Below are 25448 nucleotides of genomic sequence, written 5' to 3' on the forward strand. Positions count from 1 at the left end.
TTTTAACCTGGCTCTGTTTTTAAAATAGATGCATTTTTAATTTTTGTTGCACGGATGACCCGAAGACCACTTCAGACGTTACTACCATAAGATTTGTAAAATATACTTTATGTAATCATCATCATCTATCAGCAGATTCATTTTAACAATGAAAGTGTACACTTAATTTCAACTTCATTCCTCATACACGCAAGTAACAAATGTGGGAAATGCCACCCCTGACTCTACATTAACCTAGTAATTTAAGGTCTAATTCTCATTTTGTAAATATACTTGCGTGTAGAATATCCAGTAGTACCAATGTGAAATTATCTATTTGTACTGCACCTGTGTGAATACGATATTCATTACTTATTTACATAATATCCGAAACACAAGCAGAAAAGCTTGGTTGGGTGATATTTGTTTACCAATTCGTAGAGTATCCAGTTTATTCTAGTATTGCCTTATTAGGTAAAATTGTTTAGTTTTATCTATTTTAATATATTTAGAGGATATTAATATAAGAACATTTTGAATGTGTTTATTTAAATTTTAAATAAGCACTGTTACAAAATTGTCATAAGTTTTATAGTCAAACATTTTTTATTTAAATTTGAATTCGATCTTCGTTTGAGATAGGTATAAGATGGGTATAAGCGTGTATAGAAAACATGAAATATGACGTCACTAAAATTGTCTAACATTAGATGAACGGATGTGATACATTTACAAAGCACACGTGCTGGTTTTTCTAGTTTTCATCCATATTCTTATAGTTTATCATGAAGTAAGCTTTATTTTTATAATCTGTAACTACAAAGAAAACTTACCGGTTTATTAAAATTATGCAAACATTTTTCTGTACTGTATAACGGTTTTAATCACATTAAAACTGTCAAAGTAATCTCTTCATTTGTATCTGCAACATTTATGGTCCTACTAGTATCGACTTCATCATTTACTCTGTGTACTAAGGCTCAATAAAAAGCTCCTGAAACAAAAACAAAACAGTCGCGAAATTATGTAGCAAGCAACGCTTTCAAAGGGCCCCTTGTTCGTGCTCTCCTATAATCATAAACATAGAAAACGCACAAAAGCCTCTCGGCGTCGCGTCGCGTTGCTGTCAGATAAAGTTGTAGCATTTCTTTTGCTAGACGTGCCTATGGAGCGAAGGCGATAGGCGCGTGCGAAAGGGACGGCTGCTTCACGCCGATCGTTAGCCCTGATCTTCAGCGCGCCACAAACACACAGCCCGACCGAGAGCGAAATTGCAGCGAGAATGCACCTATTAACGCGACTGCTCTGTTGAAAAACGGCCTCCTTCCGCTCTCCGAGTCAAACAAATTTCAAACCAATTTCAAGGCAAATGGGGCGCGAATCGCTTGCACGATAACACAAACTGGTTATTTTCTCCGGACAAGCGATTGTGAACGTTGTGGTCGGCACATAAGTTCCGTTCGGTTGGTGCAGCGCAGGAACGCGCTAGGCTAGTATATTTAGCCCGCATTGCAAAGACCATCGTAGTGGGTGTATTAGGTCGCCCGCACGCACTGCTGAACTAGACGGAGGGCTTCCTATTATCGATTTACGTTGCTATAAGGCAGATGTGGAAGGATTTTACACGTTTTTCTAGCTGGAACGATTTCCTATTTTTCGCATCAACGCGCCGCGTTCGATTTCTCCTTCGAGAGCTTTATTCAAGAGAAACTTGCTCGTGGAAAATAGAATGCTTTCACTCAAGTCTAAAATTCCAATCATACGCTGATATCTTGTAGAATGTATGCAATGCATTTTTGTCATAACACCTTATCCACTTTTTTTTAAGACGTTAAACGCTTTGTTACAAATGTGGGACATTTTAATATCAAATTTACATTGTTAGCTAACAGTATACAATGTACGCAAGCTATGTAGTTCATATGCATTAAAACTGGGTTGTATAACTAATGTATTTGTTCGTTTTTATGTTGGTTCAGTTTAAGGCACATAATATATAGCTAAACGCATAAGAATGATCGCCGCTTCGTGACTATTTAAACGACGAAGTAAATACATTAACCCATTTCGATTAAATTTTATACGTAGGCAGTTATTCATATCTTGATGCGGTTGTACTGTGTTGTGTGGTTCAATTCTTAACCTATTTAACTCTTAACTAGCTTGTTAAGACTAGACTGCGATAGTTATACGGAGCGGAGCATCTTCCGTGTCGCAGCGGTGAAAGTGGTGCGTCAGTAAGTAATCTAGAAGGCTTATAGGAAAGGCGAGGGGGCTAGTGGTTTGTGGTTTTGCCCACACACGATAGCACTGTTATGTACTGCGGCCAGCTTATCTCGGTACAATCACAACCACGACGTTACAGTACATCATGTGTGTACAAAGTATATTGTTATCTGATCTCGTAAATATTATGTGTTTGCACTTTGCATCTTTATGCAGATTTTTAATAGTCAAATTTCTCATGAAATGCTTGGACTAATGAAAGAAAATTGCGTATTACATCTTTATTATTGTATGCCTTCTTGACAGTGTTATTTTCTAGTTAAGGAAGCTTGTAATCATTTTGCGATTTTGCTGTATAAATAGGCTGTTAGAGACGCCTTCATCATATCGTGATTACGTCGTGAAAGCTTTTATAAAACGTATAATTTACTTGCTCATTACAATGATACCTCCCCTCGCTTGTTATGGTTTAGTTGTCTTCTGTATTGTTTATTTATAAACGAGCTGCTATTTCTGTCAAGCCATCAACAAAAATGCACCGAAGGAGTGTCACGATTTTTAATAACTGTGTATGACATTTGAAATGTATGTTTTGATCGTAAACCTGAAAATTTCGGGATGCCAGCCAAGTAATATTTAATTTCCTTACAAATATCCTTCTAGGTGAGGAAGACAATAACGTGAAAAAAATTGGATATATTCCAAAGTATAGCGGACGTCTGCACGATCGATAGTCTTTTAAACGCCCTTTGCCGTGTTTTATTTCAGTGCGGTTTCAACGTGGCATTCAATATGCGGTACGGTGAAATGCAAGGCTAAATATAGGCCGTTAGCGACGGGAAAGCATAGCCTGGTTGTGCGTGGTCAGGATTCAGTCTCCCCCTCACACCCCGGGCCCGCAGTTATAGGGCTGTCTGTCTGCTCGACATGAGAACAATGTTGCGACCGCACTGCAGCTCTGCGCAACAAAAACTATATTCATTTTCTAGTCCCATTCATTCAGATAGTAATTGTTTTCAATTATTTAACGTCTAGGTACTATAATTTATGTTTGTTGTGGTAAATTGAGCATATTTATGTCAAGTAACTAATATACTTTGTAATATTCAATTGCGATTTGCGGCAATATAGTAATGAATATTTATTGTAAATTTATTTTGAAATTATATCGATCGCATTGAAAGAACATTATTTATATTCTCTCTATACTAGTAGATAGCAGACACTTTAAAATTTTGTAGGTAGGTACCTAGCCCTGTTGGTTTGCGGGTGGTTAGAGGGAAACCTGGATCGCAAAGGTGCATCCTATAGCTACATACATAGTTAGCATGCGTGTTCATGCATGCATAAAGTATAAACAAGTATATATTTAGTGTGCACGGAAAAATGTCGGCACTACGGTCAGTGGGGGAAACGAGTGGGTGAACGTTTCACATTGCTATAGGTCAGGATTCAGGAATAATTTAATAGCGTTCTCTTGGAATAACATTGTAGAGTTTATAATTTTAACCGTGTTTGTATAATAACTAATTAGTTTGTTATGTTTTCGTATTTCATTATTAGGTTAACGAATAGGATTCTAATGAACCGATTTATTTTTGACTGTATTGAACTATTTATTTAACTAAAGCATAATTTTAATTCAGTATATAAATGCGAATTATTTTTATTTTCAGTCGTTATTAAATATCGTAAAAATACATTCAATAGCACGAATATGTTGTTGTATTCAATACAAATAATGTTTTTGCTGTTTAATACTAAAAGATTTCTCTATGAATTTTAAAAGCAACAAAACTTAACATAACGAGGCCACCAACCCGCGCATACTCGCGGGCGCCTGTGTGTGTAAACTTAAATTAAACATGTCTGACGCTGCTCACGCACACACGGGCGCGGCTAGTGACGGACTATACACACATTTGCATGCCATAGATGTAAGCAAAATGGCAGTAAACTATACAACACTGATTTTCGATCAGTGTGTCAAGTGTCAACTCAATGTGCTACCGTGCAAGTGTTGTGTATCAAAAATTAGCAGTCGAATATAGTTCGCCTCAAATCAGTGTCGACAATCTGCGACCAGGCGATGTGCCAATCAAATATATCCCTGCAAAGGTTGTAACTAAAAATACATTCATGACTATGAGCGTTTACTATTAGGTGAGTAATTATTTATTTAGAGAGTTCTAATTTGATAAACAAAGGAGAATTTACCATTCGTTCCTTCTGTAACATTAAGAAAACTTTTTAATATTTAATACTAGCTTTCCGCCCGCCGCTTCGCCCGCTTTATCTAAAACCTAATAAATTATATACTAAAACCTTCCTCTTGAATCACTCTATCTATTAAAAAAACCGCATCAAAATCCGTTGCATAGTTTTAAAGATTTAAGCATACAAAGGGACATAGGGACTGAGAAAGCGACTTTGTTTTATACTATGTAGTGATGTAGAAGATCATTTTCCTTTCTGATAAAGAATAAGTCACAAATCTAAATTAAAATTTAAAACGCATTAAAATATATTATTCTCCATTTATCGTAGAGCACAACGCTACATAAATAATGTCAAAACCAAATCACACACAAAATATGTCGAGCTACGTTTAAAACTCGTGAGAAAAAGGGTGTTAGGTCAATTTAAAGTAGTTATATTGTCGTAAAGTAGACAATACATTGCACAAGTGTCATTTACCCCGTGGCCTTAGTTTCATAGGCCATTATTGGCATCAAATGGAGACAATCAGTTCCACTCTGAGCAGAGGTATTTGTAAACTTCATTCACTGATTCGATATGAGTTCTTACAATTGAAGCTGATATAAAATTAAATAGGAATTCAATCATGCCTTTTCTGATACGAATATCTAGGTGTTAATTAAAAATTTATTAGATATAGCGCGATAAAAAGTCGCTTGCAGATGATCTATTGAAACCGGTTATGATTGTATGATATGTATTTAATCCTATTAAAGTAATTAATGGAGTCTGAGAAGGCATTAGTTACGTAATTTAAATTTGAATCTAAAAAAAATCTTAGTCTCAGTTATCTTAGTCCGTTTTGTAATTGAAAAATTTTTACAAATTTTAAACGAGATTTATTCATTATACAAATGTAAGAAAACAATCCACTTTAACCTAAATACTGGTATGTTTAAAATGTTCGTCTACATCTAAATCTATGTAAATTACGAACAAAAATCTTCACAAAATACATTTGAGTCTATAACTTGAGATCGAACTTTGAAGTGTTTCTTGTATTATACAAAAACTTTCGATGTATCATCTTCATACAATCTCTCTTAAATAAAAGATTTTAGACCTTTTGTGTGGTTACATACAATGTTTTATATCTTATAATAAATTTAACTTGAAAGCAAATAATAATTGTTAAAAAAGAGAGAAGAATATAGAAAAGAGTTAATGACATTTAACCTATTTCCAAACATATCATTCTATTCAGTCATTTAAAAGTTGTAAAAAAATGTCCATTTAACACACGCTACACACGAAAAGTTCAGTTTCATTCCTTTTTGTGTAAAACATAATAAATACGCTCAAGTGATTAATGGATACAATTTTTTACCTGAAGAGATATCCTGGTATTCCCGTACAATTTCACAAGTTAATTTGTAATTACGAATCTCGAGCCTGTACCGGGATCGAAGTGAGTAATTAAAGTAATTTGTTACGATTTCAAATGTAATTGGTTGTGTAATTGCTTCCAGATTATAACGCCGCCCCGCTGTTCGCCTCGGAAAACGCCTCCAGTGGTAAGTGAAAGACAAATTATTTGAATATATTAATATTATAACCCATAGAATATACATAATGGTGATCTACCTTTGTCATTAATGACCAGCCGACATAGATATCTGTTTATTTATGTTCTGAAATCTGTATTTCTCAATACGTTCTCATCAAACATGCCTTAAAGCTACTCTTGTCAAAAATGTTTCCGACTATCTCTCATTGTTACAATGTGTCACTTCAAATTCATAAAAAATCTATATAGTACATCTCACAGAGTACTTTTTTATATATATGAAAGTACATCTGTAGATATCCCCATTGCCAGGACCTTATTGATATTCGTAATATTATGATTTAATACAGTGACTTATAGATTGATGTTACACCACAAATTGGGACACTCGCACCCTCGCATAAAATCGTTATATGGCTAGGTATAATATTATGTTATCCAGTTTCGTAGAGGGGAACGGTGTTATAGATATTGCTTCATCCCTACAGTTCCATTCAGATTACCAACCCCATTCATAGATGGCAAAATGTTAGTATTGATGATGCTTTTTGGAATGTACCGTTTACTATTAGATGACGTTAGTTTACTTTTTAATAATTCTGCTCAATAATCGGCAATTGATTACTTATCTAGTTGTTAGAAGATTTGAATTTGACCTATCCGGAATTCTAATAAGACGGGCGCTTGTGCATTACAAGGAAAATTCCTTGTAATAAAAACAATGCTTGTAACATATTACCTATTTGGATCCTGGAATAGGCTTTCCGAAGGACTAGGACCTAGTTACTAGGTCTTTCAAACATGAAATGTACAGTGTAACATGTGATACATAAAATTAGTACGACTATTAAAACTAGTAAAGAACCATAAAACAAATGAATAGGTGCTCTTAAATTAACAAAACATATTAACCTAAATAAGGAATGATAATCACATGATAGTGAATGAAAAGATGGAAAGTCGTGAATCGCTTTTGGCTGCATTCGATGAAGTATAACTTTCATCTTTTTATAAAACAGCTTTCTCTAGCCATTTTATTTTATTATCTACAGCGAAACGAGTCTTTATCTCTTGGACAATAGTGATATGGCGAAAAATAGTTCGTGATTATGAAATACAACAGCCACATTAAATTCCTTCGCCTTATGTACTTTTTTAACTTTTATAAACCCATAAATAACAGCTGATGCAAAAACCAAAAGCATTTTATCCAATTACGCTTAAGATAGAGAAATAGTATCACTGAATCATTTGAAAAAAAAATACATAAATAAGTAGCTATTCATCAACTTAATGACACTATCCTGGAGAGCATAAGATGGCACAAACATGTCTCTTAATATTAAGCTATGAAGATGAACAAGCGGCCTGATAAGGGTGTCGTGATTGCGCGATACTTCCAATACTGGCTATAGGTTATTAACCCAATAAGATAAGGTATCGCCGCCCGCGCCGGCGCGAACGTCCTACATACTTCCGCGCGCTGCTCTGTTTTGATCAGACGAATTCCGTCTATTTTGGGACGCGATGATCGGTAATGCATCGTATACGTATTTGATTGATTTGTGAACTGACCTATCTAATGGATTTGAGTGCTTTTATTGAAATTAAGCGGTAATTTTGATACGATCTTGTTTTCGATTCTAAATTCTAAATTGGAATATGTATCAAAATTCAAATCTATTGATTAATTGATACGAGTATTGTAATCAAGGTTAATATATAATTTGCGTGTTTTAGTAATAGCATAACTTATACTTGTTAAAAATATAAAATTTTGAGTATTACATAACAGAAAAGTTGTAGAGTCAAATCTCTACGTCGGAATTTATTGCTTTCTTAGGAAAATGTTACGTTTGAATATAGAGTTTAGCAAAAAAGACAGTTGTGTTCCCAAATATCTGAACATTTTGTGTGAAAACAAAAGTTGATAGATCTAAAAACGAATTTTACATAAGGTAGAGTTACACAAGGACAAGATCATCAAAATATTTGGAACGATCGGTGTTTACTTCAAACCGTTACATGCCATACGTATACTAAATATAGAACTATGTACAAACCTATATATTAAGTGCATTCTTTAAAAGGCATAGTTGCGAGAGAAAATGCGCACGAGCCGCAGCTGACTCGCGGCGCTTGGTATGCTAACAGATTACTCGGTTGTAGACTAAATAGTTAAATACCAATATATTATATTGTAATATAATATAGTACTTATATTGCATTCAATATTATGCAAAGCATATTGATGTATTACTAACAGATGTTGGTAAGGCAACAGATGTTGCCTAGATTTCAAATATGCATTAAATAAATAGTGAAACGTTAATATTAAATCAACTATACGTCATTTTTGACCTGAAGAAGTTATGACCGTATAATAATTTTTTCTTACAACTCTTCCATACACTAAGATACGTTTATACAAAACAAATATTGCATATGAGTCATTATATGCATTACAAAAACAGGGTTCTTGTAAATCTATACCCATATAACGACAGGAAGTAGTGTCGCACACCGTCTACTCTGTGGCTAGAAACGTCGACGTTCGCCGCTAGAGAAATTAACAACTGGTTTGCAATGCAGTGACCATTTACAACATATTTAACATCTCAAACGCGAAGCTGTATCATTAAATGAAAGTCGATGTTGTAAACCAGCTGTCATTAAATTGCTATCTGCTTGCGGTCAAAGATAGATAGCATTGAAATTACTTTCTCTTGTTAGGCACGGCTGTGTCGCGGTCTACCAGAGGAATATAATTACAAACGTTTCTCGCCCTGCGAATTATATGTCAGCGCTTTTCTGATACTCAATCTGCCTGAACTTACGAAGTAACTATTCTCTAATCTGTGCCTGAACTATGATTGGTACTATCTGGCACTCTCAAAAATATTTTAAGTTAAGGTTTTTAAACGAAGGAATATATAAACAAACCACATTCCATTCATTATCTTCAGAATAATAAGCATTAAACGATCTCGTTAAGTCTATGTTTTGATTCCAATTATTTTCAAATGGCTTTAATAGCTCTCTTGTGCAGTCCAATTAAGTACTTAGACTGTCTGAAGCCCTCACGTCAGTAAGTTTAAAATTCAATAATTCATATTATGATCATCGATATTTGACTTTGAAAATGATTGTCCAGGTGTTCAAAGTCACTGCGTTTTCAGTGAACATCTAATACGGTTGCTTATGGGAATAACGAAACAAATGATATTGTGTGTTGTATTAAATATCCAAGTACATAATCCTATTGGGCGGCGTGCGCTGGCCTCTAACGGCGCATTGAATAAAGATCGATATCAACAATTATTGAACACATTGAAATTGATGCAATCGATGCGCGTAACTACGTCAATGTTTTCGTGATGGTGGACGATAAAAACTTTAGGCTTGGAGCTCACGTCTTCTACGTGTCGCACTTTTTGTTTATGTGAATTTAAGAAAAAATCAAGGCAGTTGAATTACCATACTATGTTAATCTCTCTAGAAAAAATTTTGGCGAATAATATTTTGCAAAATTTTATTATTTGTAATAATAGTTTATCTTCAAATAAAAGTCTATAAACGGGCTATAACTGAAATGTGACAACGAAACAATCTACATATAAACATGAAAGACTTAACTTTTTTGTTCCACTACAAATCGTGATGTACACTCGAAGCCTAAGCTCGAGATTGAGGCCAAACGTTACATGAAACACCAAACACGTCAGCATTGTTAACAAAAGAATTTTGATGGGGTTGAATCAGAATATTCAGCATTTAAAGTTGAAGAGTGCATGCGAGTACCTAATAGGTTTGTATATGTTTGTAAGAATGGTTATTATAAATTTATATCATAAAAAAACTGTGCGTATTTTAGTTCATACTCCACGTATCGCGGTATTACATATAGTATTACTAGAGGCCCGCCCCGGCTTCACCCGTGGTACATATTTCGCAATAAAAGGTAGCCTATGTCCTTTCTCGGGTATCAAAATATCTCCATACCAAATTTCATGCAAATTGTTTCAGTAGTTTAGGCGTGATTGAGTAACAGACAGACAGACAGAGTTACTTTCGCATTTATAATATTAGTATGGATGTTGTTGTTTTCATATAACATAATCAATAATAATGTACTTACGTACTTATCTCCATTATTATACGAACACTGGAACGCAGGTGAGTCGTTAGATCGAAAAGGTCAGATTTCGACCACTGGGCGATTGTAGCCGATACAAATGAACTACGTAAAGGTTTAATTTGATTTTATCACAAATTCGCCTTTAATAAGAAGAGTAATTGAAATTTTAATGGACTATTTGCTATAATAAAAACAAAACAAACTTTTCCAAACCAACGTCCAAATTAATGTTTATACGAATATATTTTTAATCTCAGGTAAATGGCATACAAAATGTTATCAGCAGTTGACAAATAAGGCATGAAATGGCGTGACTCCGCGATATATTTCATTAAGGTTACATGCAAAGTTTTAATTAAGGCGACTTGAAAATATCTGAATGCTACAACTTTGTATTATGACTTATGAGTTGTAAGACACGTAGTACAAAGGTATTATATTATTCCTTGAATTCTTTGCAAAATTTATGTGTATCAGCACGTAAGATTCATTTTGTGAGTAACCCATGTATATTGTGTATATCAAAGTTATACAGACAATCAGAATTCACTTTATTATAATAAAAAATGTGTTATTACTAAATGTGTAGTTAATTCATAAATATCGCTGTTAACGTCTTGAAAACATTCGACGAACACTTACTAGACAGATTACAGAAAGTCGTTTTTTCTTAACTTGTCAGTAACTGTTATTTTTAATCTTTTTCACGCTGCGTGACAGGTCGTAATGGTCACATGAGCGTCTTATTGTGTTATGAAAGAATACCGACGTGGGGTCATTTGCCTCGGATAAGATAGTACGTGTTTTTCTCGTATTGAGTTTGTGGGTAATGGGATTGGGCTATTTTATATGATTACATGTCACGAATTATAATAACGTGTACTAAAAATATTTATTTATAGTATGTCTGGTGAATGAATGTATTTCAATGTTTGCACGTATTAAAAGATGTGAAATGTACGTCCGTAACAATTTTAATAGTAAACTTCCCAGTTAAATAAGAAAAGGAAAAAATTCATGCTTTTAATGAAATTACTAATTACATACGAGCTATTTGTTAACGATACTTATCATTTATAACGTTTAAAAAATTAACAAAGTGTTGCTAAAAAAGGTTGTCAAAAGCTAAAACTCTTTCATTCACACGAAAATCGGCATGAATACACAAAGATCGGGCGCAAAACTATCAATATGTACTATACAATATCATACATAATACAATACAAATCTCCTGCTTCTGTCGGGTAGGTCAGGCAGCAGGCTAGATGACAGAAACTGAAAGTAAGCTAACCAGTTCAAGTGCAGGGGCGGGAGAGGGCGCGACCGGGTCGCGGCGCCTCGCCCAAATGACATATCCCGGGACTCGAGTTATACATACAAACTATAGTATCGATCTAAAAGCTTTGGGATTCGATATTGAAACTATTGAGTCCACTACACTACACTCTTCGCTATTGACAGAATACTTACTGAAAAATATCAAGATATGTTTGGTAAGATGCCATTTTTGTGTGTTGAAAGTAATTCGTTGATAAATGTGAACTATTTAGTCATTTGGTAATGTGGATACTATTTCTGAGAAAAGGAGTTAAATATGCCACAATTAAGGTTTGACCTTGGAAATACAATGGAATTTAGAGAAATGGAAACAATGATTTAGGATATTAATGGTTTATTTACCTCAGACATTGGGACTGGGTAGTTAACTCTTACTAATATAAATACTAAGATTATAAAATAATATAATTTATATATGAATAATGAATAATGGTCATTAGTCTCCTACCTACATCTTAATAATTTACCTCTTCTTTCGAAACATTTTATAATAAAATTACAAATGAAGTTGGCATTTTTATAATGTTCTTTACATAAAATACGCGACATTAATATGTAAATACATCAGGATAAAATATTTCATATCAGCCGTATTGTGTCGCAATTCGATAAGTGTAACATTACATTCACTAAGCTGTTGACTTGCTGACCCATATTTCGTGTTAGTACTTGTACAAATATTACTTAATTTGTAGTTTTATTCGAGAAGTCTCAAATATCAGTGTGTGGGTTGGCAATCGTTTTGAAATATCTTCAATTCTGTTGCTGTTTCAAATGACTCGTTTGGAATTGTTAGTTGGTAATTAATTTAATGACTTAACTAGATTCTGACTAATTCCAGTTCTTGTAAGGACACTGTTTTGGTTGAAACAACATCTATATTCTAAACTGGCCTATCTCATGTTTGACTATGAATTTGATATTGTTCCATAAATGGAACTGTTCTAAATACTTTTATTTTGATACCCACTAATAATGCACGTATCTTACCTTTCAGTATAGTTCAATAATCAAATAAATCATATTTATCTGCATATAAAGCCTTACATCAACTGTAGCGCGAAGTGCGTATCGATTGGCCAGAGGATGTAGGTTACAGGCTCCCGGGTCAAAGGTCACGGGTAGGTCACCTCTGCTATCAGGGCATCGGGCCGTCTGCCTCAACTAATAAAAGCTTAGGATGCTCCGGAATACTTAGTAGTATTGACTGACAGTCTGGCTTACAAGGGAATACAAGGCTTTCTCTTTTTTACGTTCTGGCACGGACTATTTGCATAGTTATGAGGCGTTGCTATTGTTACACTATCATATTGTTTACTGTACTAATTTCAGATGGAATTTCGGAATCTATTTTGCAGATTAACCCTGTCTGTCCTTGGCCCTGCCTCAACTAATAAAAGCTTAGGATGCTTAGTAGTATTGACTCTTAGTCTGGCTAACAAAGAGCGATCGTGCAGTGAGTACGAGGTTTTCTTCTTTTCATCAAAAATGTATCAAGTAAATACTTGCCAGACTATTTACAATTCATTCTGATACAGTTACTAATGATAATGATACATTATACACGAACTTTGGAATCTACTTTTCCCCATAAGCCTTGGTCATCGATTATTAAACAGAACACAGTGGCTGTAATAAAATTTTAAAGAAGCCGACACTTGTTTCATAAAACTGTATTGGATAATAACATGTAGGTACTAACCGTAAATTTATCTTAATTACACTCACAACACGGTATATTAGATACTTCTTGACAGACTTTTACACCTATTGTATATTCTCAATTCTGTAAACGTCCTATAACACTTATATAAACAATTTCATACCGTCGTTATGTTTATCCCAATGGCTTGTTACCTACAAAGTAATTCGCATAAAGTAAAACCATAAAATACATTGTTACATACCTCCTTACTGGAATTTATTATTTATTTACGTTCAATTCTGCTTTCAATGATAATAAATTCAAAATTATTTGCCTGGTATCGTGTAAATTAGCCAGGTAGGTAGAGTTTAATGTCAATTTAAATATCAATTTATAACGTGATTATAATAAATGTAGTCTACTAAGAGGGAGTATGGCATAGGTTTTATATGTAGGTATTGATTTTTACGAGCAGTTACCTCGAGAAGTGTGCAGATAACCATAATTAGGGAGCAGTTTCAACATCATTACATGCACGTTAACGCAGATGTTTGTCCAGTGTAAAACACTGCTTATTACTAAAATTACAAAGCAATAAATCAAGTTGTGAGTACAGTGCATAATTACGGCTTTAGGATTTTGTTTGTTACCCGGTTCCCACTGAGTAATCGCTCGGTCTTTAATACTTGTGTAGCTACCGTAACATTGAGCGTAATTATAACAACATATGAAACGGTTTATAGTATCATTTGTTTGATTTACTGTGTGCAATATAGTGTTGATACAATGTAAATGTAGTTTGTGGGTTATAAATAATATACACCATACATAATTGCGAAGAAAGCCTTGCTTCAAAACATCATACAATAAACTTGCACACCACACTACTTCCTAGGACTGTGGGATTTCAATCACTGAAAGAATTTATCTTCCATTCCGATCCCACCATTTGCACAGAAGCAATATCGAGGTGTAAACACATAATAAAGCAAATTTAAATAACGGTCAGCAAATTATAGCTTCCGATACTGCCCAACACGCAACCATATATTACTTTACGAACCCTCTTCGCTCGGGAAACACGACTAAGAATAAAAGACATTTACATGCAAATACGATAGAAGAGAAGGAGCGTTATTATACATTGGTCGTGTTAGCTGAAACAACTCGTGCACTTTCTCACGCTGGCTACGAATGCACAAAGCCAATTTTCCACAAGAGCAAAAATAACACAAATTCAATTAGGGTGAATGTTTCTGTTTTGCAAAATTAGATGCAGGGGGGAAGATTTGTGAGTGTAATATAAATAGCAATGGTGTACGGTAAGCAACAGATGTGGGGAGAAACTTTAAATTGTAGACAATGAATATATCTCGCTAACTTTGATTACGGGGGTGTAAAGATGTAAATAAAGCACAAAATGTTTTGATTAAAACGCTATTGCTTCATTCCTGGATAATTAGCTCATACAGATGTTCCAAAAAGTGTTCTAAACAATTTGATTAATACGTCCGACTAACCTGCATAGCTACTTTGAGATATCTTGTACTTTTGTAGGCGCAGTCGGGCCGGAATGAGGGCGCCGGATCGATAGCACTAGACGCGAACACCGCTTCGCTACGAGCGGTTTGTTTTGTTGTGACATAACAGTTTATACACCCCCGTGCCATACGATATTGTAAGGGGTGTTAATGGACTTGCTATAGTTTAGTATGTGATCTTAGTTTTGTTTGTTAAACGGCCAGATTGTGTAGGAACTTAACTTTCGTGATGGTGGTAAGTCGAAGTTATCATTTTTTATTTACATTCGGTATCTTTAAAATACTTATGGACAGGACAGCCTTTACAATTTTATATTTTCTCACATATCCAACCCTCCTTTTCCTTCAATCTCTCTCCTTTTAAATATTTATATGAAAGATTAACATTTATAAGTTTGGACGGCATAATATATTTAAAATTCTTACTATACACCTGTAAATAAAACCTCATAATATATTTTAGGTGTAATGAATGGAGTGCAATTAATCACTTGTCCCTAACATATACATTAAGACTCCATATTTTGTCGTGCAGACACATTTAAGCCACGCCTCTGTAAACATGCCATGCATGTCTGGGCATATGTATGCAATTTCCCTTGAACGTGTTTATAGAAGCATTATTCAAGCTCACACTTTTGTCAAAAAGTCAGTTTTGTATCCAAAATTTTCGTCTTCACTATGGCGTAGAAACGGCGACTAAAATATCGTCTGAATAATAAACAATATTGAAAAATGTAGATAATAATATCTAATAATAAAACTGGAATATTTCAGGATTTTTGGAATTTTTGTTTTTTCCTTCTTCTTCTTCAATACCTTTCTCCTACTCGATTTGATAATTCATTATTCAGAAATTAAATTGGTGTTTCATATGATAAATGAAATAACTGCTTTAGCACTAAATCAGTGGATACCAACTATTTTATCGATTTACACGTACATTTGCAACAAATGTATCCCGTTGAAATCCGAATAAAACTCCACTTTATCCACCCCATTTCGTTTTTTATACCATACGTAGTAACAATGGGATCCTGTAATCAAAGAAAAGTCATTCCCATTCCTATCTATAGCATAGTTAAATTGAGTGCTTCTTTGTTCTCAAATATTCATTGTTTTATGGCAGTTTTATTTGCGTCCATACTCCATTGACTATAAAACATCAGAACAATTGTTATATCTTCCGTTATGGGGATTTTGCCATTCGTTTTCTTTGTAAGTGCCATTCGTGTTCTAAGGATAACGTTTGCTATCTTATATTTACTTATATGCCAATAACAATATAGTATATTCTTGAACTGTTAAAATTTATTCAATCTTAATTTTAACATGTAAGTAAAACACGTAACATTCTTTTCATCTTATCTCTAACTTATCAACGAACATTACAGTATAGTTTAAAGTTTGTTTAAAATAAATTAATGGAACTGTAAAAGTTAAACTTCTTGTTTTAAAACTTGTTTGTGTTTTCGTAACAAAACCTTGTAGCTTGTAGCATCTAGATAGAATAAGTTTAGCTGGTGTCAGCAATTGCACATTTAGATGCAAAATTCGAGTTGAAGAGATGGCATCGTGGCGCCGCGTAAAGCTCAGAGCATTGGTGTGTTCCCTGAATACTAAAGGATTCTAGCAAACTACATAACTAAATCAACCCGAGACAGATAATAATTTGTTTTTCCGCTACGAATTACATTCAATTTGCATGTACCGTTGGATTTATTTCCTGTTCTTGCACGTGCCATCGCCTTGTAAAGCGCTTTCTGTAGGTAAATATACTTTTTCAATTTATTTATACACGTGGTTTTATGTCTATAGAAATATAATTTTAATACTAATGAGCGTGAAAGGTATGAACTCACTGACTTGTATATTAAATGGCTGTTAAATAATTTCATTTAAAGTTCGATTTTTTCTTTCCTAGAAAAACAAACCAAGCACATAACATTCACATTTGCTATTCAATATTATTGCTGCTACAAAATTATAGAAGCGTCGTTCAATTACAAAACGAGACTGTGATTGTCTTCTTCAAAGAACAATAAATAAATGCTAATACATCGTTTTAAATATACGAGAGCTGTGGGCAATTAATATCGATGAACAAATGCAAACGTAGGCTTCTAATTAGGTGTCGTAAAGAACCTTTTGTGGTACGTGGGTATTTATAATCACCATAAAAAGTCTCAAGAGACACCATCCAGATATCTTCAGTAATTAGACTTTGCAGTTTTAGAGCTCATGAGTAATGCACTTACTCATAACTTTTATGAGGTTTTAAATTACACGGTTATTTATGGCAACGTTCTTATAGATAGTGCAATTCACGTGTCTTCACAGAAGTAGAGAGTTTTTGCATAGATTAACAAACGTGTTTGCGTTTCCAGACACGAAGCAATGTGTAGGTACATCCTTAAAAATCATTAAAAGACCAGTTTTAACCCATTGAGCCCCGAACGGCTCGATCGGTCCACGACACAATAGATTTTCTATTGTGTCTGCGATTCCGGGGCCTGAGTTATTAATAGATAATCTGGAAATTATTCCCAACTTGAAAGCTTGGTACTTCTATTCAATAATATTGGACGAATTTTAATAATGCTAAAAACCAACGCAAACTTTAAATGAGAACTCAATAGTATAAATTACGAAATCCCAGCCATTATTAATCTCATAATCCATACTGACATGTTATTATTACTCTCCATTTAAAGCAAGATTTAATTTAGCAATCGTTTTGAAGGCGAGGTGTTTAGACTCGATATTATCATCCGATCAGCTTACCGTCTTTATATGAGCATGCTTTCGTAACAAAAGTCGTGACACATGTAACTGGTTTTCATCTTGTGATTGACTATGCCCATGTATGTACTTAGCAATTGTTCACTGTTTATTGTGTAATTTGCTTTATGATGGCAGTCTTTTTGCGGTCTCAATCAACTAATATTCTTCGCTATATTTAGGTTGGTACACTGTTTCATCATGTTTGGTTAAAAATGTAATACAATTTACATATTTGGTTCAACGTTAAACAAAATACGACTGACAATTTAATTTTATTTGATTTGTGTATAAAAGCTATTGGATTCTTGATCTTTTATTGAATTGTAGTGAATGACAAAGAAAATATAAAGTTCAATGAAATTGCACACATCCCGCACGTTACGATGTAAGCGTTGAAATTGGAACGTGATTCGCCAGCGCGGATTTCACCAATCTTTTCATCTCCGCTTTTCCGATCGTCTCAAGCACAAGAATAAGACGCAGTAAATACTGACTGTCATCTGGTGGGAATATCCAAGGATTTTACATTCGAAACGAGTCGAGAAATCGCATTATTGAAGCACTCCCCCGAGGATATCAGCACTGTATCGGTAGTTACCGACGTCTAGCGAGGATCACTAATGCTCTCGTCGCATACGGTCAACGAAGATTTCCTTCTACATTTTTCTCATTTTCAGCATCGCCACGGACGAGGAACTCACTTTATTAAACATAAAATGCTGTTCTTAAACCGAAGCACATCACGTTCGTTGCGAAGTAAAGAGATTCTCCTCAGCTTTTAACAAATTAAACAATCTGAAGTTTGTTGAAAGTTTAAATTAAGTAACATTTAGTTTAGGAAATCTCGTTCCCGACGGTAATAAAAAGATGTCATTTGAAAGAAAGACATCTCATCCTTGAATTTCTTAACAGCGTTGCATACGTAATGCAGTGTAAAGAAGTTGCGGTGGATGCCATTTAACTTTCTTAATTTATTCAGTTAAATTTCTGCATGTCGAGCTTTACTATAAGAGACATCCTGTCGGAATCCTTAATTTTCCCTATCATTAAAGATGCTTTAATTAGGAAACTTTATTCAATATTCACGTTGCCTTTGTAATGATAATGATAAAACAGTATACAACAAAGACAATATTTTGATGTCATTATAATGTAATACTTTGAGTTGTGTCTTATATTTTCTAAATGTACAAAAACGTGACGTTTTATATTGATATGCGCTAGATATTTGGTAGTTATATATAATTTACCGTTGACATAGATCCTGTGGGAAAGATAACAATTTGCCAAAGGCTACCATGGTCCGGTACGTACACTGGCCACGATCTGGCCTCAATAATGCATGAGCCACCTCTACCACGCGTCAAACTCTCTAATTACGACAAACATTCGTATAATTCACACCACGCTCGGTTATCGAACTCACCTCCTAGAACTTTATGCCTACAAATCTGTCATAACAAGGTCGTCAGGCCAGTGGTGACGTAATTGTACGCCTGGCGTAGTAACTAGTAACCTCGCAGCTCGCTTATATCACTGACTATGTTCCGTTCATGAAGACTTATAGAATATTAAATTATGAAATGAAATAATAATTCATTAAGAACAAAGATACGCTTTTGGATGTACTAAACAGATTTGGTGTTCAAGTGACTAAGAATCAAACTATAAAACTTCATGAATATAATATTACAACAGCTACAATTGTTTCGTAGACTCGTAGTAACAAACAATATGCGCCAGCAATCGCTCGAAGCGCAACTGTAGTTCGCGTTGGTATGGCCGAAGGAGCGTTAGTAAATTCTATTTCCGCGTCATCAACTATTCCAAATGTTCAAGAGACTGTGGTGTTGCCTGTAGAATATAGATGGAATAGCGTTACATAAAGTGGCGCGCCACGCCGACTGCCATAGCGCATACCTATAACTATCTGCTGGTGTGGAACGGTGCTTGTCCGAACTTCAGAATAGAACATTTTACGAAAATCATGCTCATTTTCCCGATAATATCTTATTCGAGACTGACCATTCCAAGATATCGTCTGTGGTTTGCATCGAATTTATTTTCAAGGATATTCTGCGATCGCTGAAACGCGTATAAATCAAGTAGATATTGCAAATCGGAAAATACACTGCGAGAAAACTCTAACAGCAAACGACGATATATGGGAATTTTGCATTCATGTTTATTTGACGGATCTTCTCATAACTTTCTATGTGGTCTTGGCAATATACTTTCAATGCAATGTAATATAATATGTACATCTACATATAATTTATGTATGTTTGTGTAAGTTTGGTAATTATGATACGCCTTACTGGTTATCTAACACATTACGAATGTTGGATGACTGGCGCTTCATTACCATATTATCTACCGTTCAACAGATTTAGGAAATCAATCAATAATTAAACCTTATACAGAGTTTCATCATTCAATTGGCTAATGGCTTAAAGTTAGAATTGAATGAGTAGATAACAAATATTAAGACGTTTAAATGTACACTAAAAGTGACATTAGACGTAAATGAAAGATACAATATAAAATTTAATAAATTATAGTGTACATCAGGCAGCCTTATCAGCCTAACCATCGTCCTATATCTCCATTCTGCTCACAGGTATACAAATAAACGGTCTACATACATTGAAACGCAGCGTTGCTGATATTTTAAGGTCACCGTTTCCGCTCCTACCTACACAAGTTTCCGAATCATATGCAACAGAATAATGATAAAAATTGCAATCTGTAAAAACTTTTTTTTTTTTTTTTTATGTTAGAGCAAGCAAAGGAGCAGATGGGCCACCTGATGTTAAGTGGTCACCACCGCCGATAAACACTTGTAACACTAGGAGTATTACAGGTGCTTTGCCGGCCTGCCGGACTGCCATGAAATTTCAGATGTATCCTAAACATGTGAGGCTTCATGCATTAGAGAAAGCTCGACATTGGTAGCGAAGTGGGTTGGTGCAGGCGGCGCGGGCGCGGGCGCATGTAGGTGAGCGTGTCGAGGTCGTGACGTCACCCGCTTTCTCTGCGCCCGCGCGTTGTGCAACCGCCGCTGTTGGCGTTCTCACTACAGCTACGTTCTTGCACTCTGCCCTTACTGCTTATTTACCTTTGTACTGGGTGCTATCTGGGTTGAGTACGTGAGATTCAATTGACTTTCGACAATGTATCTTCGTCGGTGACTTGGCATTTACTTGCAATGTTGTTTATAAATAATATGTGAACATATATCAGTTTACACACTTATAAGAAGTTTTATCTATAATACTTAATTTTTAACGTCCTTTACTTACAAGTTTAAAAAATCTCTTCTATAATAAATATTCCTTAGGAATTTGAGGTACATGTTTCGCGATAAAATAATTTATGTGAAAAAATAAAAGAGCGTTCTCAATATAGCTATAGGGCATCATAAAATCTCTAGATGAAATATTTTAATATTGTTCCGAGCTGGTGTTGTGAGAACAAAATCGTGTATTGCATATTTATATTTTATGTTTCATCGTAAAATGTTTGAAGTAACCAAGTTTATTGTGTAGCCAATAAAATGCTGTAAACATCGACGTCTAGGTGTTGCATGTGCAAGTTATGGCGAAGAAGTAGAATTAGTTATTTAAGCCATACATTGTTACGATTTTCCAACACTATTCGTATGATGATAAATGTTTTATGTGCCATTTTCTAGGTTATAAACTAGTGCACCTAGATTTATAGTTGTTGTCTTTGTTCATTCACATCTGATTCAGAATAATAGTTTGTCATATTTTTATGATTTTGCGATAAAATTATAGATTCGCAACTAAACATTAGAAATAACAATTTTGAACATTCACCGACACATAAAAGCCCTGGAAATCAAAGCAATAGCTAAATTTACAGTCATTTTATGTTCTTTAGTATATAATTGACTGCCCAATAAAAGTTACGAATTACGATCATAGTATTCATAAAATATTCATATAAACTTAATCAGTTTTTACACCTCAGTTCTAGTTAATGTGTTGAAATAAACAATGCACTAAATGTCTGCAACCTTGGTTTCTGAACGAATGGAGATTTTAGACTGATTTGTGTTTATCGTACGATCAGTCACACGGACGTCTTAACCTACATAACGATTTATATTTTAATACAAATATATTTATTATTTATATTGCTTTAAATTGCTATTTATTTAGTAAAATTATGAGTATTTTGAACTAGAACTTTTTATATGAAATCCGGCTGAATTATTTTTATCTTAACCTCTATCGTAACCTTTTAACAAAGACGTGGGTGTAGATCTAGACTAGAACTATTCTCGCTGTAAAATGTGTTAACTGTTGATACTTCTAGAATATCAAGAGTTTATAACATAAAACAACACATTTAATTAGATAATTTTATCTATGCTCTAACTATGGCAACCTTGATAGAGATGCGTAGAACTTGCACATAAATCTCTACAAGACTCTATCAGCTATAAGGAGTAACTTAAAAAAATATGTTCATTACAAATTGTAAGAATGTACATTCTTATTTTCTACAGACTGACTGACAACGAGTTTCAAGACTTTCTGCTAAAGTAACAGTGTATATTACAATTGATGATGAATTTTGGTGATGTATTCTTGTTATAAATCCAAACAGACATAGTATTCGGCTATTAATCATTCCCTTGTATTTTCAACAATTAATTACATGCTTTCTCTGTTCTTTGTAATGTGTTTAAAGGTTTATATGAATGGGTTAATGAGCTGACTTTTATTTGCAGACGTGTGGAGCGCGGGCGGCGGGGGCGGTACAGCAGCATGCGGTAGCAGCGGCATGGACCTGAAACACGAGGTGGCGTACCGAGGGCTTCCCAGCCAGGTGAAGGCGGAGCCGGGGGTCAGTCACAACGGGCACCCGGTGAACGGCCACGTGCGCGACTGGATGGCGGGCGGTGGAGGCTCGCCGTCCCCGGGCGCGGCGCAGCCACAGCCCAACGGGTACTCCTCGCCGCTCTCCTCCAGCAGCTACGGACCGTACAGTCCTAATGGGAAAATAGGTATACTACTGACCTGATTATTATTGTTAAGAAAAACGTTGAGAAGGATTGCTTAGTAGTTACACGGTTGAAAAAGACGTTGATGCAGGCAATGACTAGACTAAAGGCCGGTTTCTGAATTTGAAATTGATTTGAGAGAAACTATTATGTCACAAATAATAAATTACCTTACCTATTAAACCCCTTACCCTCATAGGAGGCCCGTGTCCCAGCAGTGGGAACATATATGGGCTGATGATGATGATGATGATGATTAAAACAGAATTTAAGTATGCTTGAGACATTTTTAACGTCTACTCAATTCAGAAGCCAGACACAAACAATTTGCACAACCCTTTTGTAATAGAAATGTATCGGATAAATAACTAAGTAAAGTAATTAACAAAAAGACTATTACATCGAAACGTTATTTAATGAACATAATCAATTAAATACGATTGACTCCGTCGTATAAAAGTAATGTCAATTAGGTATCATTAAACGTATTGCCTTTTCAAATTGCAGTAGCGTCATTAACTTGATGTAATTGTACAACTTTACCATTTATAAATTAGTAACTAGTATAATATACAGTTAAATAACTTTAAATGTAACGAGGATATTTATTTTCTACTAGGTTTCCGCCCGCGGCTTCGCCCGCGCAGTAAAAAAAAAACCCGCATAGTTCCCGTTCTTGTGGGATTTCCGGGATTGCGTCATTTTCCCGGGATAAAAAGTAGCCTATGTCCTTTCTCGGGTATCAAAATATCTCCATACCAAATTTCATGAAACTTGGTTCAGTAGTTTAGGCGTGATTGAGTAACAGACAGACAGACAGAGTTACTTTCGCATTTATAATATTAGTATGGATAACCTTACGATTAGAGATCATCATTTGGTAATCACTCACGCAGTTGCTTCATATAAGTAGTTACTAAAGACCACAAACAGAACACAGCATAAAAAATAATTAGAAAAATTGGATCTCATGGCAGACGTTTTAAAAACAATATTACGAAAGCGTAACCAAAACAGAAGCACGACCTACTTTCAGATATCATGTCACCATGCGTAATCGTGTAACAGCGGGGATTCAATATTACCCACATAATATACTGTAAATCCCAATAGTCGATTTACCAAGGACCTCGCCGCGAAGGACTCAGGCACCCGGGTGGTTACACGTGCCTCTAATGTGAATTAAGGACTTCTTTGTTCGAAGGATTACTCTTTTAAACTCGATTACTTCTTTTAAAGGAAAACACAAAGGGTTAATAAGTTTTGAGCCTTTGTGAGCCCAGCTGTATCGGAACTCCTGACATAATGCGATTTTGTCGGAGGGGAACGCTTCCGACGCTCGTGGCCTGTCTTTTAAATATTTATTCTATAATGGAGTCAACGAAATAACACTTTATTTGTCAAGTTATAAACCCCGCGGTCAATGATACCTAAATAATTTAAGCAAGTAATATACATTCAATACAAATAGTCAATACATTGGATACGTAACAGACAATTGTTAAAATAACGAAATATAATTACCGAAGTAACGCATTTACATATTTACACACATGCATGACTTCTCTCGACCTCTTTGACTCTACCGACATCAAGGTCGAACATAAAATATTTTAGTTATAACATTCGTTATCAGCACAAACTCGAATCTGCATAAAGAACCCGATTACTCAAAGCGAAGCGTACATTTCGTATGTTATTCAGAACTGGTCGGTATTTTATCAGTATAAAAAGGATTTTTCCGTTTTTATTATCACTATCATTCAAAGCTGATAATGAGGGCAATGACCTGAGAATTGCTTTAATGCGTTAATAGATAAAAATTGTTTGATATTTTTGGTAAATATTTGACTCTTCATTTATTAAAAAGTTATCTTCGATATATGACGTAGATCGCATGTAGGTACATTGTATATTTATGTATAAAAATAACACATATATCATATTTCATTTTTTAAATTCAAACACTAAACGTGATTTAAAATTGATAATATTCTGTCTGCTAATATTTATTAATACTAAATGAGATCTGAATATTATAATATTTTAGAATGACTGCACAGTTATTCATGGCAGCGTGTATCACGATTCGCTGCAATTAATTATACTTGGACAATTTATTTGACAATCTAAGTTCGTTGCCAGCCGCGAAATGATTAAGTTCACTTCCCTTATATTAATTTGAAGTGAAACCCGGTCGAGTTTCCGAGAACCAATTAACAAACTTGTCTCACCGAAAAATATTTGCCTCCATACCGCTAAAAGCATCACGTTGCATGCGCCCCTCATTATTTTCTCGTTAAGATTTATTTCACGGCACTACCGACGGCGATGGCTTGAAAACCAGATAGTATCTAAAACTTCATATTACCTACCTATAATCGACGAGCAAAAACCTGGGGCGGAATATACGCTTGTTAAGACCGTCAAGGCGGACTCTAGCGAGTGATTAATTTTTTTGTTTACCGATTACGCGGATAAACCTTCGGTAAAAATTAATTTATAGGTTTTATACCAATGCTCGTTGCGTAACAAGGACGGAACGGGAAACATTAACGTTATAGGTACATAGAATGAGTAAGTTTTTAATGAAAATTCATTTTCATAATGCGACTCGATAAGATCTTTGTAATTAATTCAATTACCGAAGAATTATGGGAGCGAATATTTTAATTGTATATCTGATGTGTCCACATTCTCACTGCATATACAAAATAAAAATATTATACTCAACTCAAGTTGTAGGTAGATAAATATGGATTGTTTAATATATTTTCAAAGTCATCAGTATGCATTTTTCATCTGTCTATAAAACTTTTTACGTTTGTTCGCCAACGATCGGGTGGGAAAAATAAATAAACCAAAACGTACCGCTGTATTTCACATGACTTGAGCAATCGTGGTATTTAAAGAATTCTAATTTGATTTTTAAAACCGTCGCAACAAAATGCAGAGTGCAGCGTAGGAGGATGCAATGTGCTTATTTATTTTATTAA

General features: G+C 34.7%; 1 protein-coding gene across 4 annotated transcripts in view; it reads left to right on the top strand.

Moving 5' to 3' along the window:
• EcR (Ecdysone receptor) overlaps window positions 1–25448 on the top strand; it is a 111968-nt gene that overhangs the window by 11998 nt on the left and 74522 nt on the right. For all 4 annotated transcript variants that reach the window (XM_090105349.1, XM_090105350.1, XM_090105348.1 and 1 more), the window contains exons 2-3: window positions 5934–5978; window positions 22180–22455. In XM_090105349.1, the coding sequence (XP_089961475.1) occupies window positions 22233–22455 (223 nt within the window). In that variant the 5' untranslated portion in view covers window positions 5934–5978; window positions 22180–22232. The remainder of the gene's footprint in view (window positions 1–5933; window positions 5979–22179; window positions 22456–25448) is intronic.

This window comes from Colias eurytheme, chromosome 9, assembly GCF_061535395.1.
Source record: "Colias eurytheme isolate Ceu_HAF_F1 chromosome 9, ilColEury1 Martin Lab GWU primary, whole genome shotgun sequence".
NCBI classification, from domain to species: Eukaryota; Metazoa; Arthropoda; class Insecta; order Lepidoptera; family Pieridae; genus Colias; species Colias eurytheme.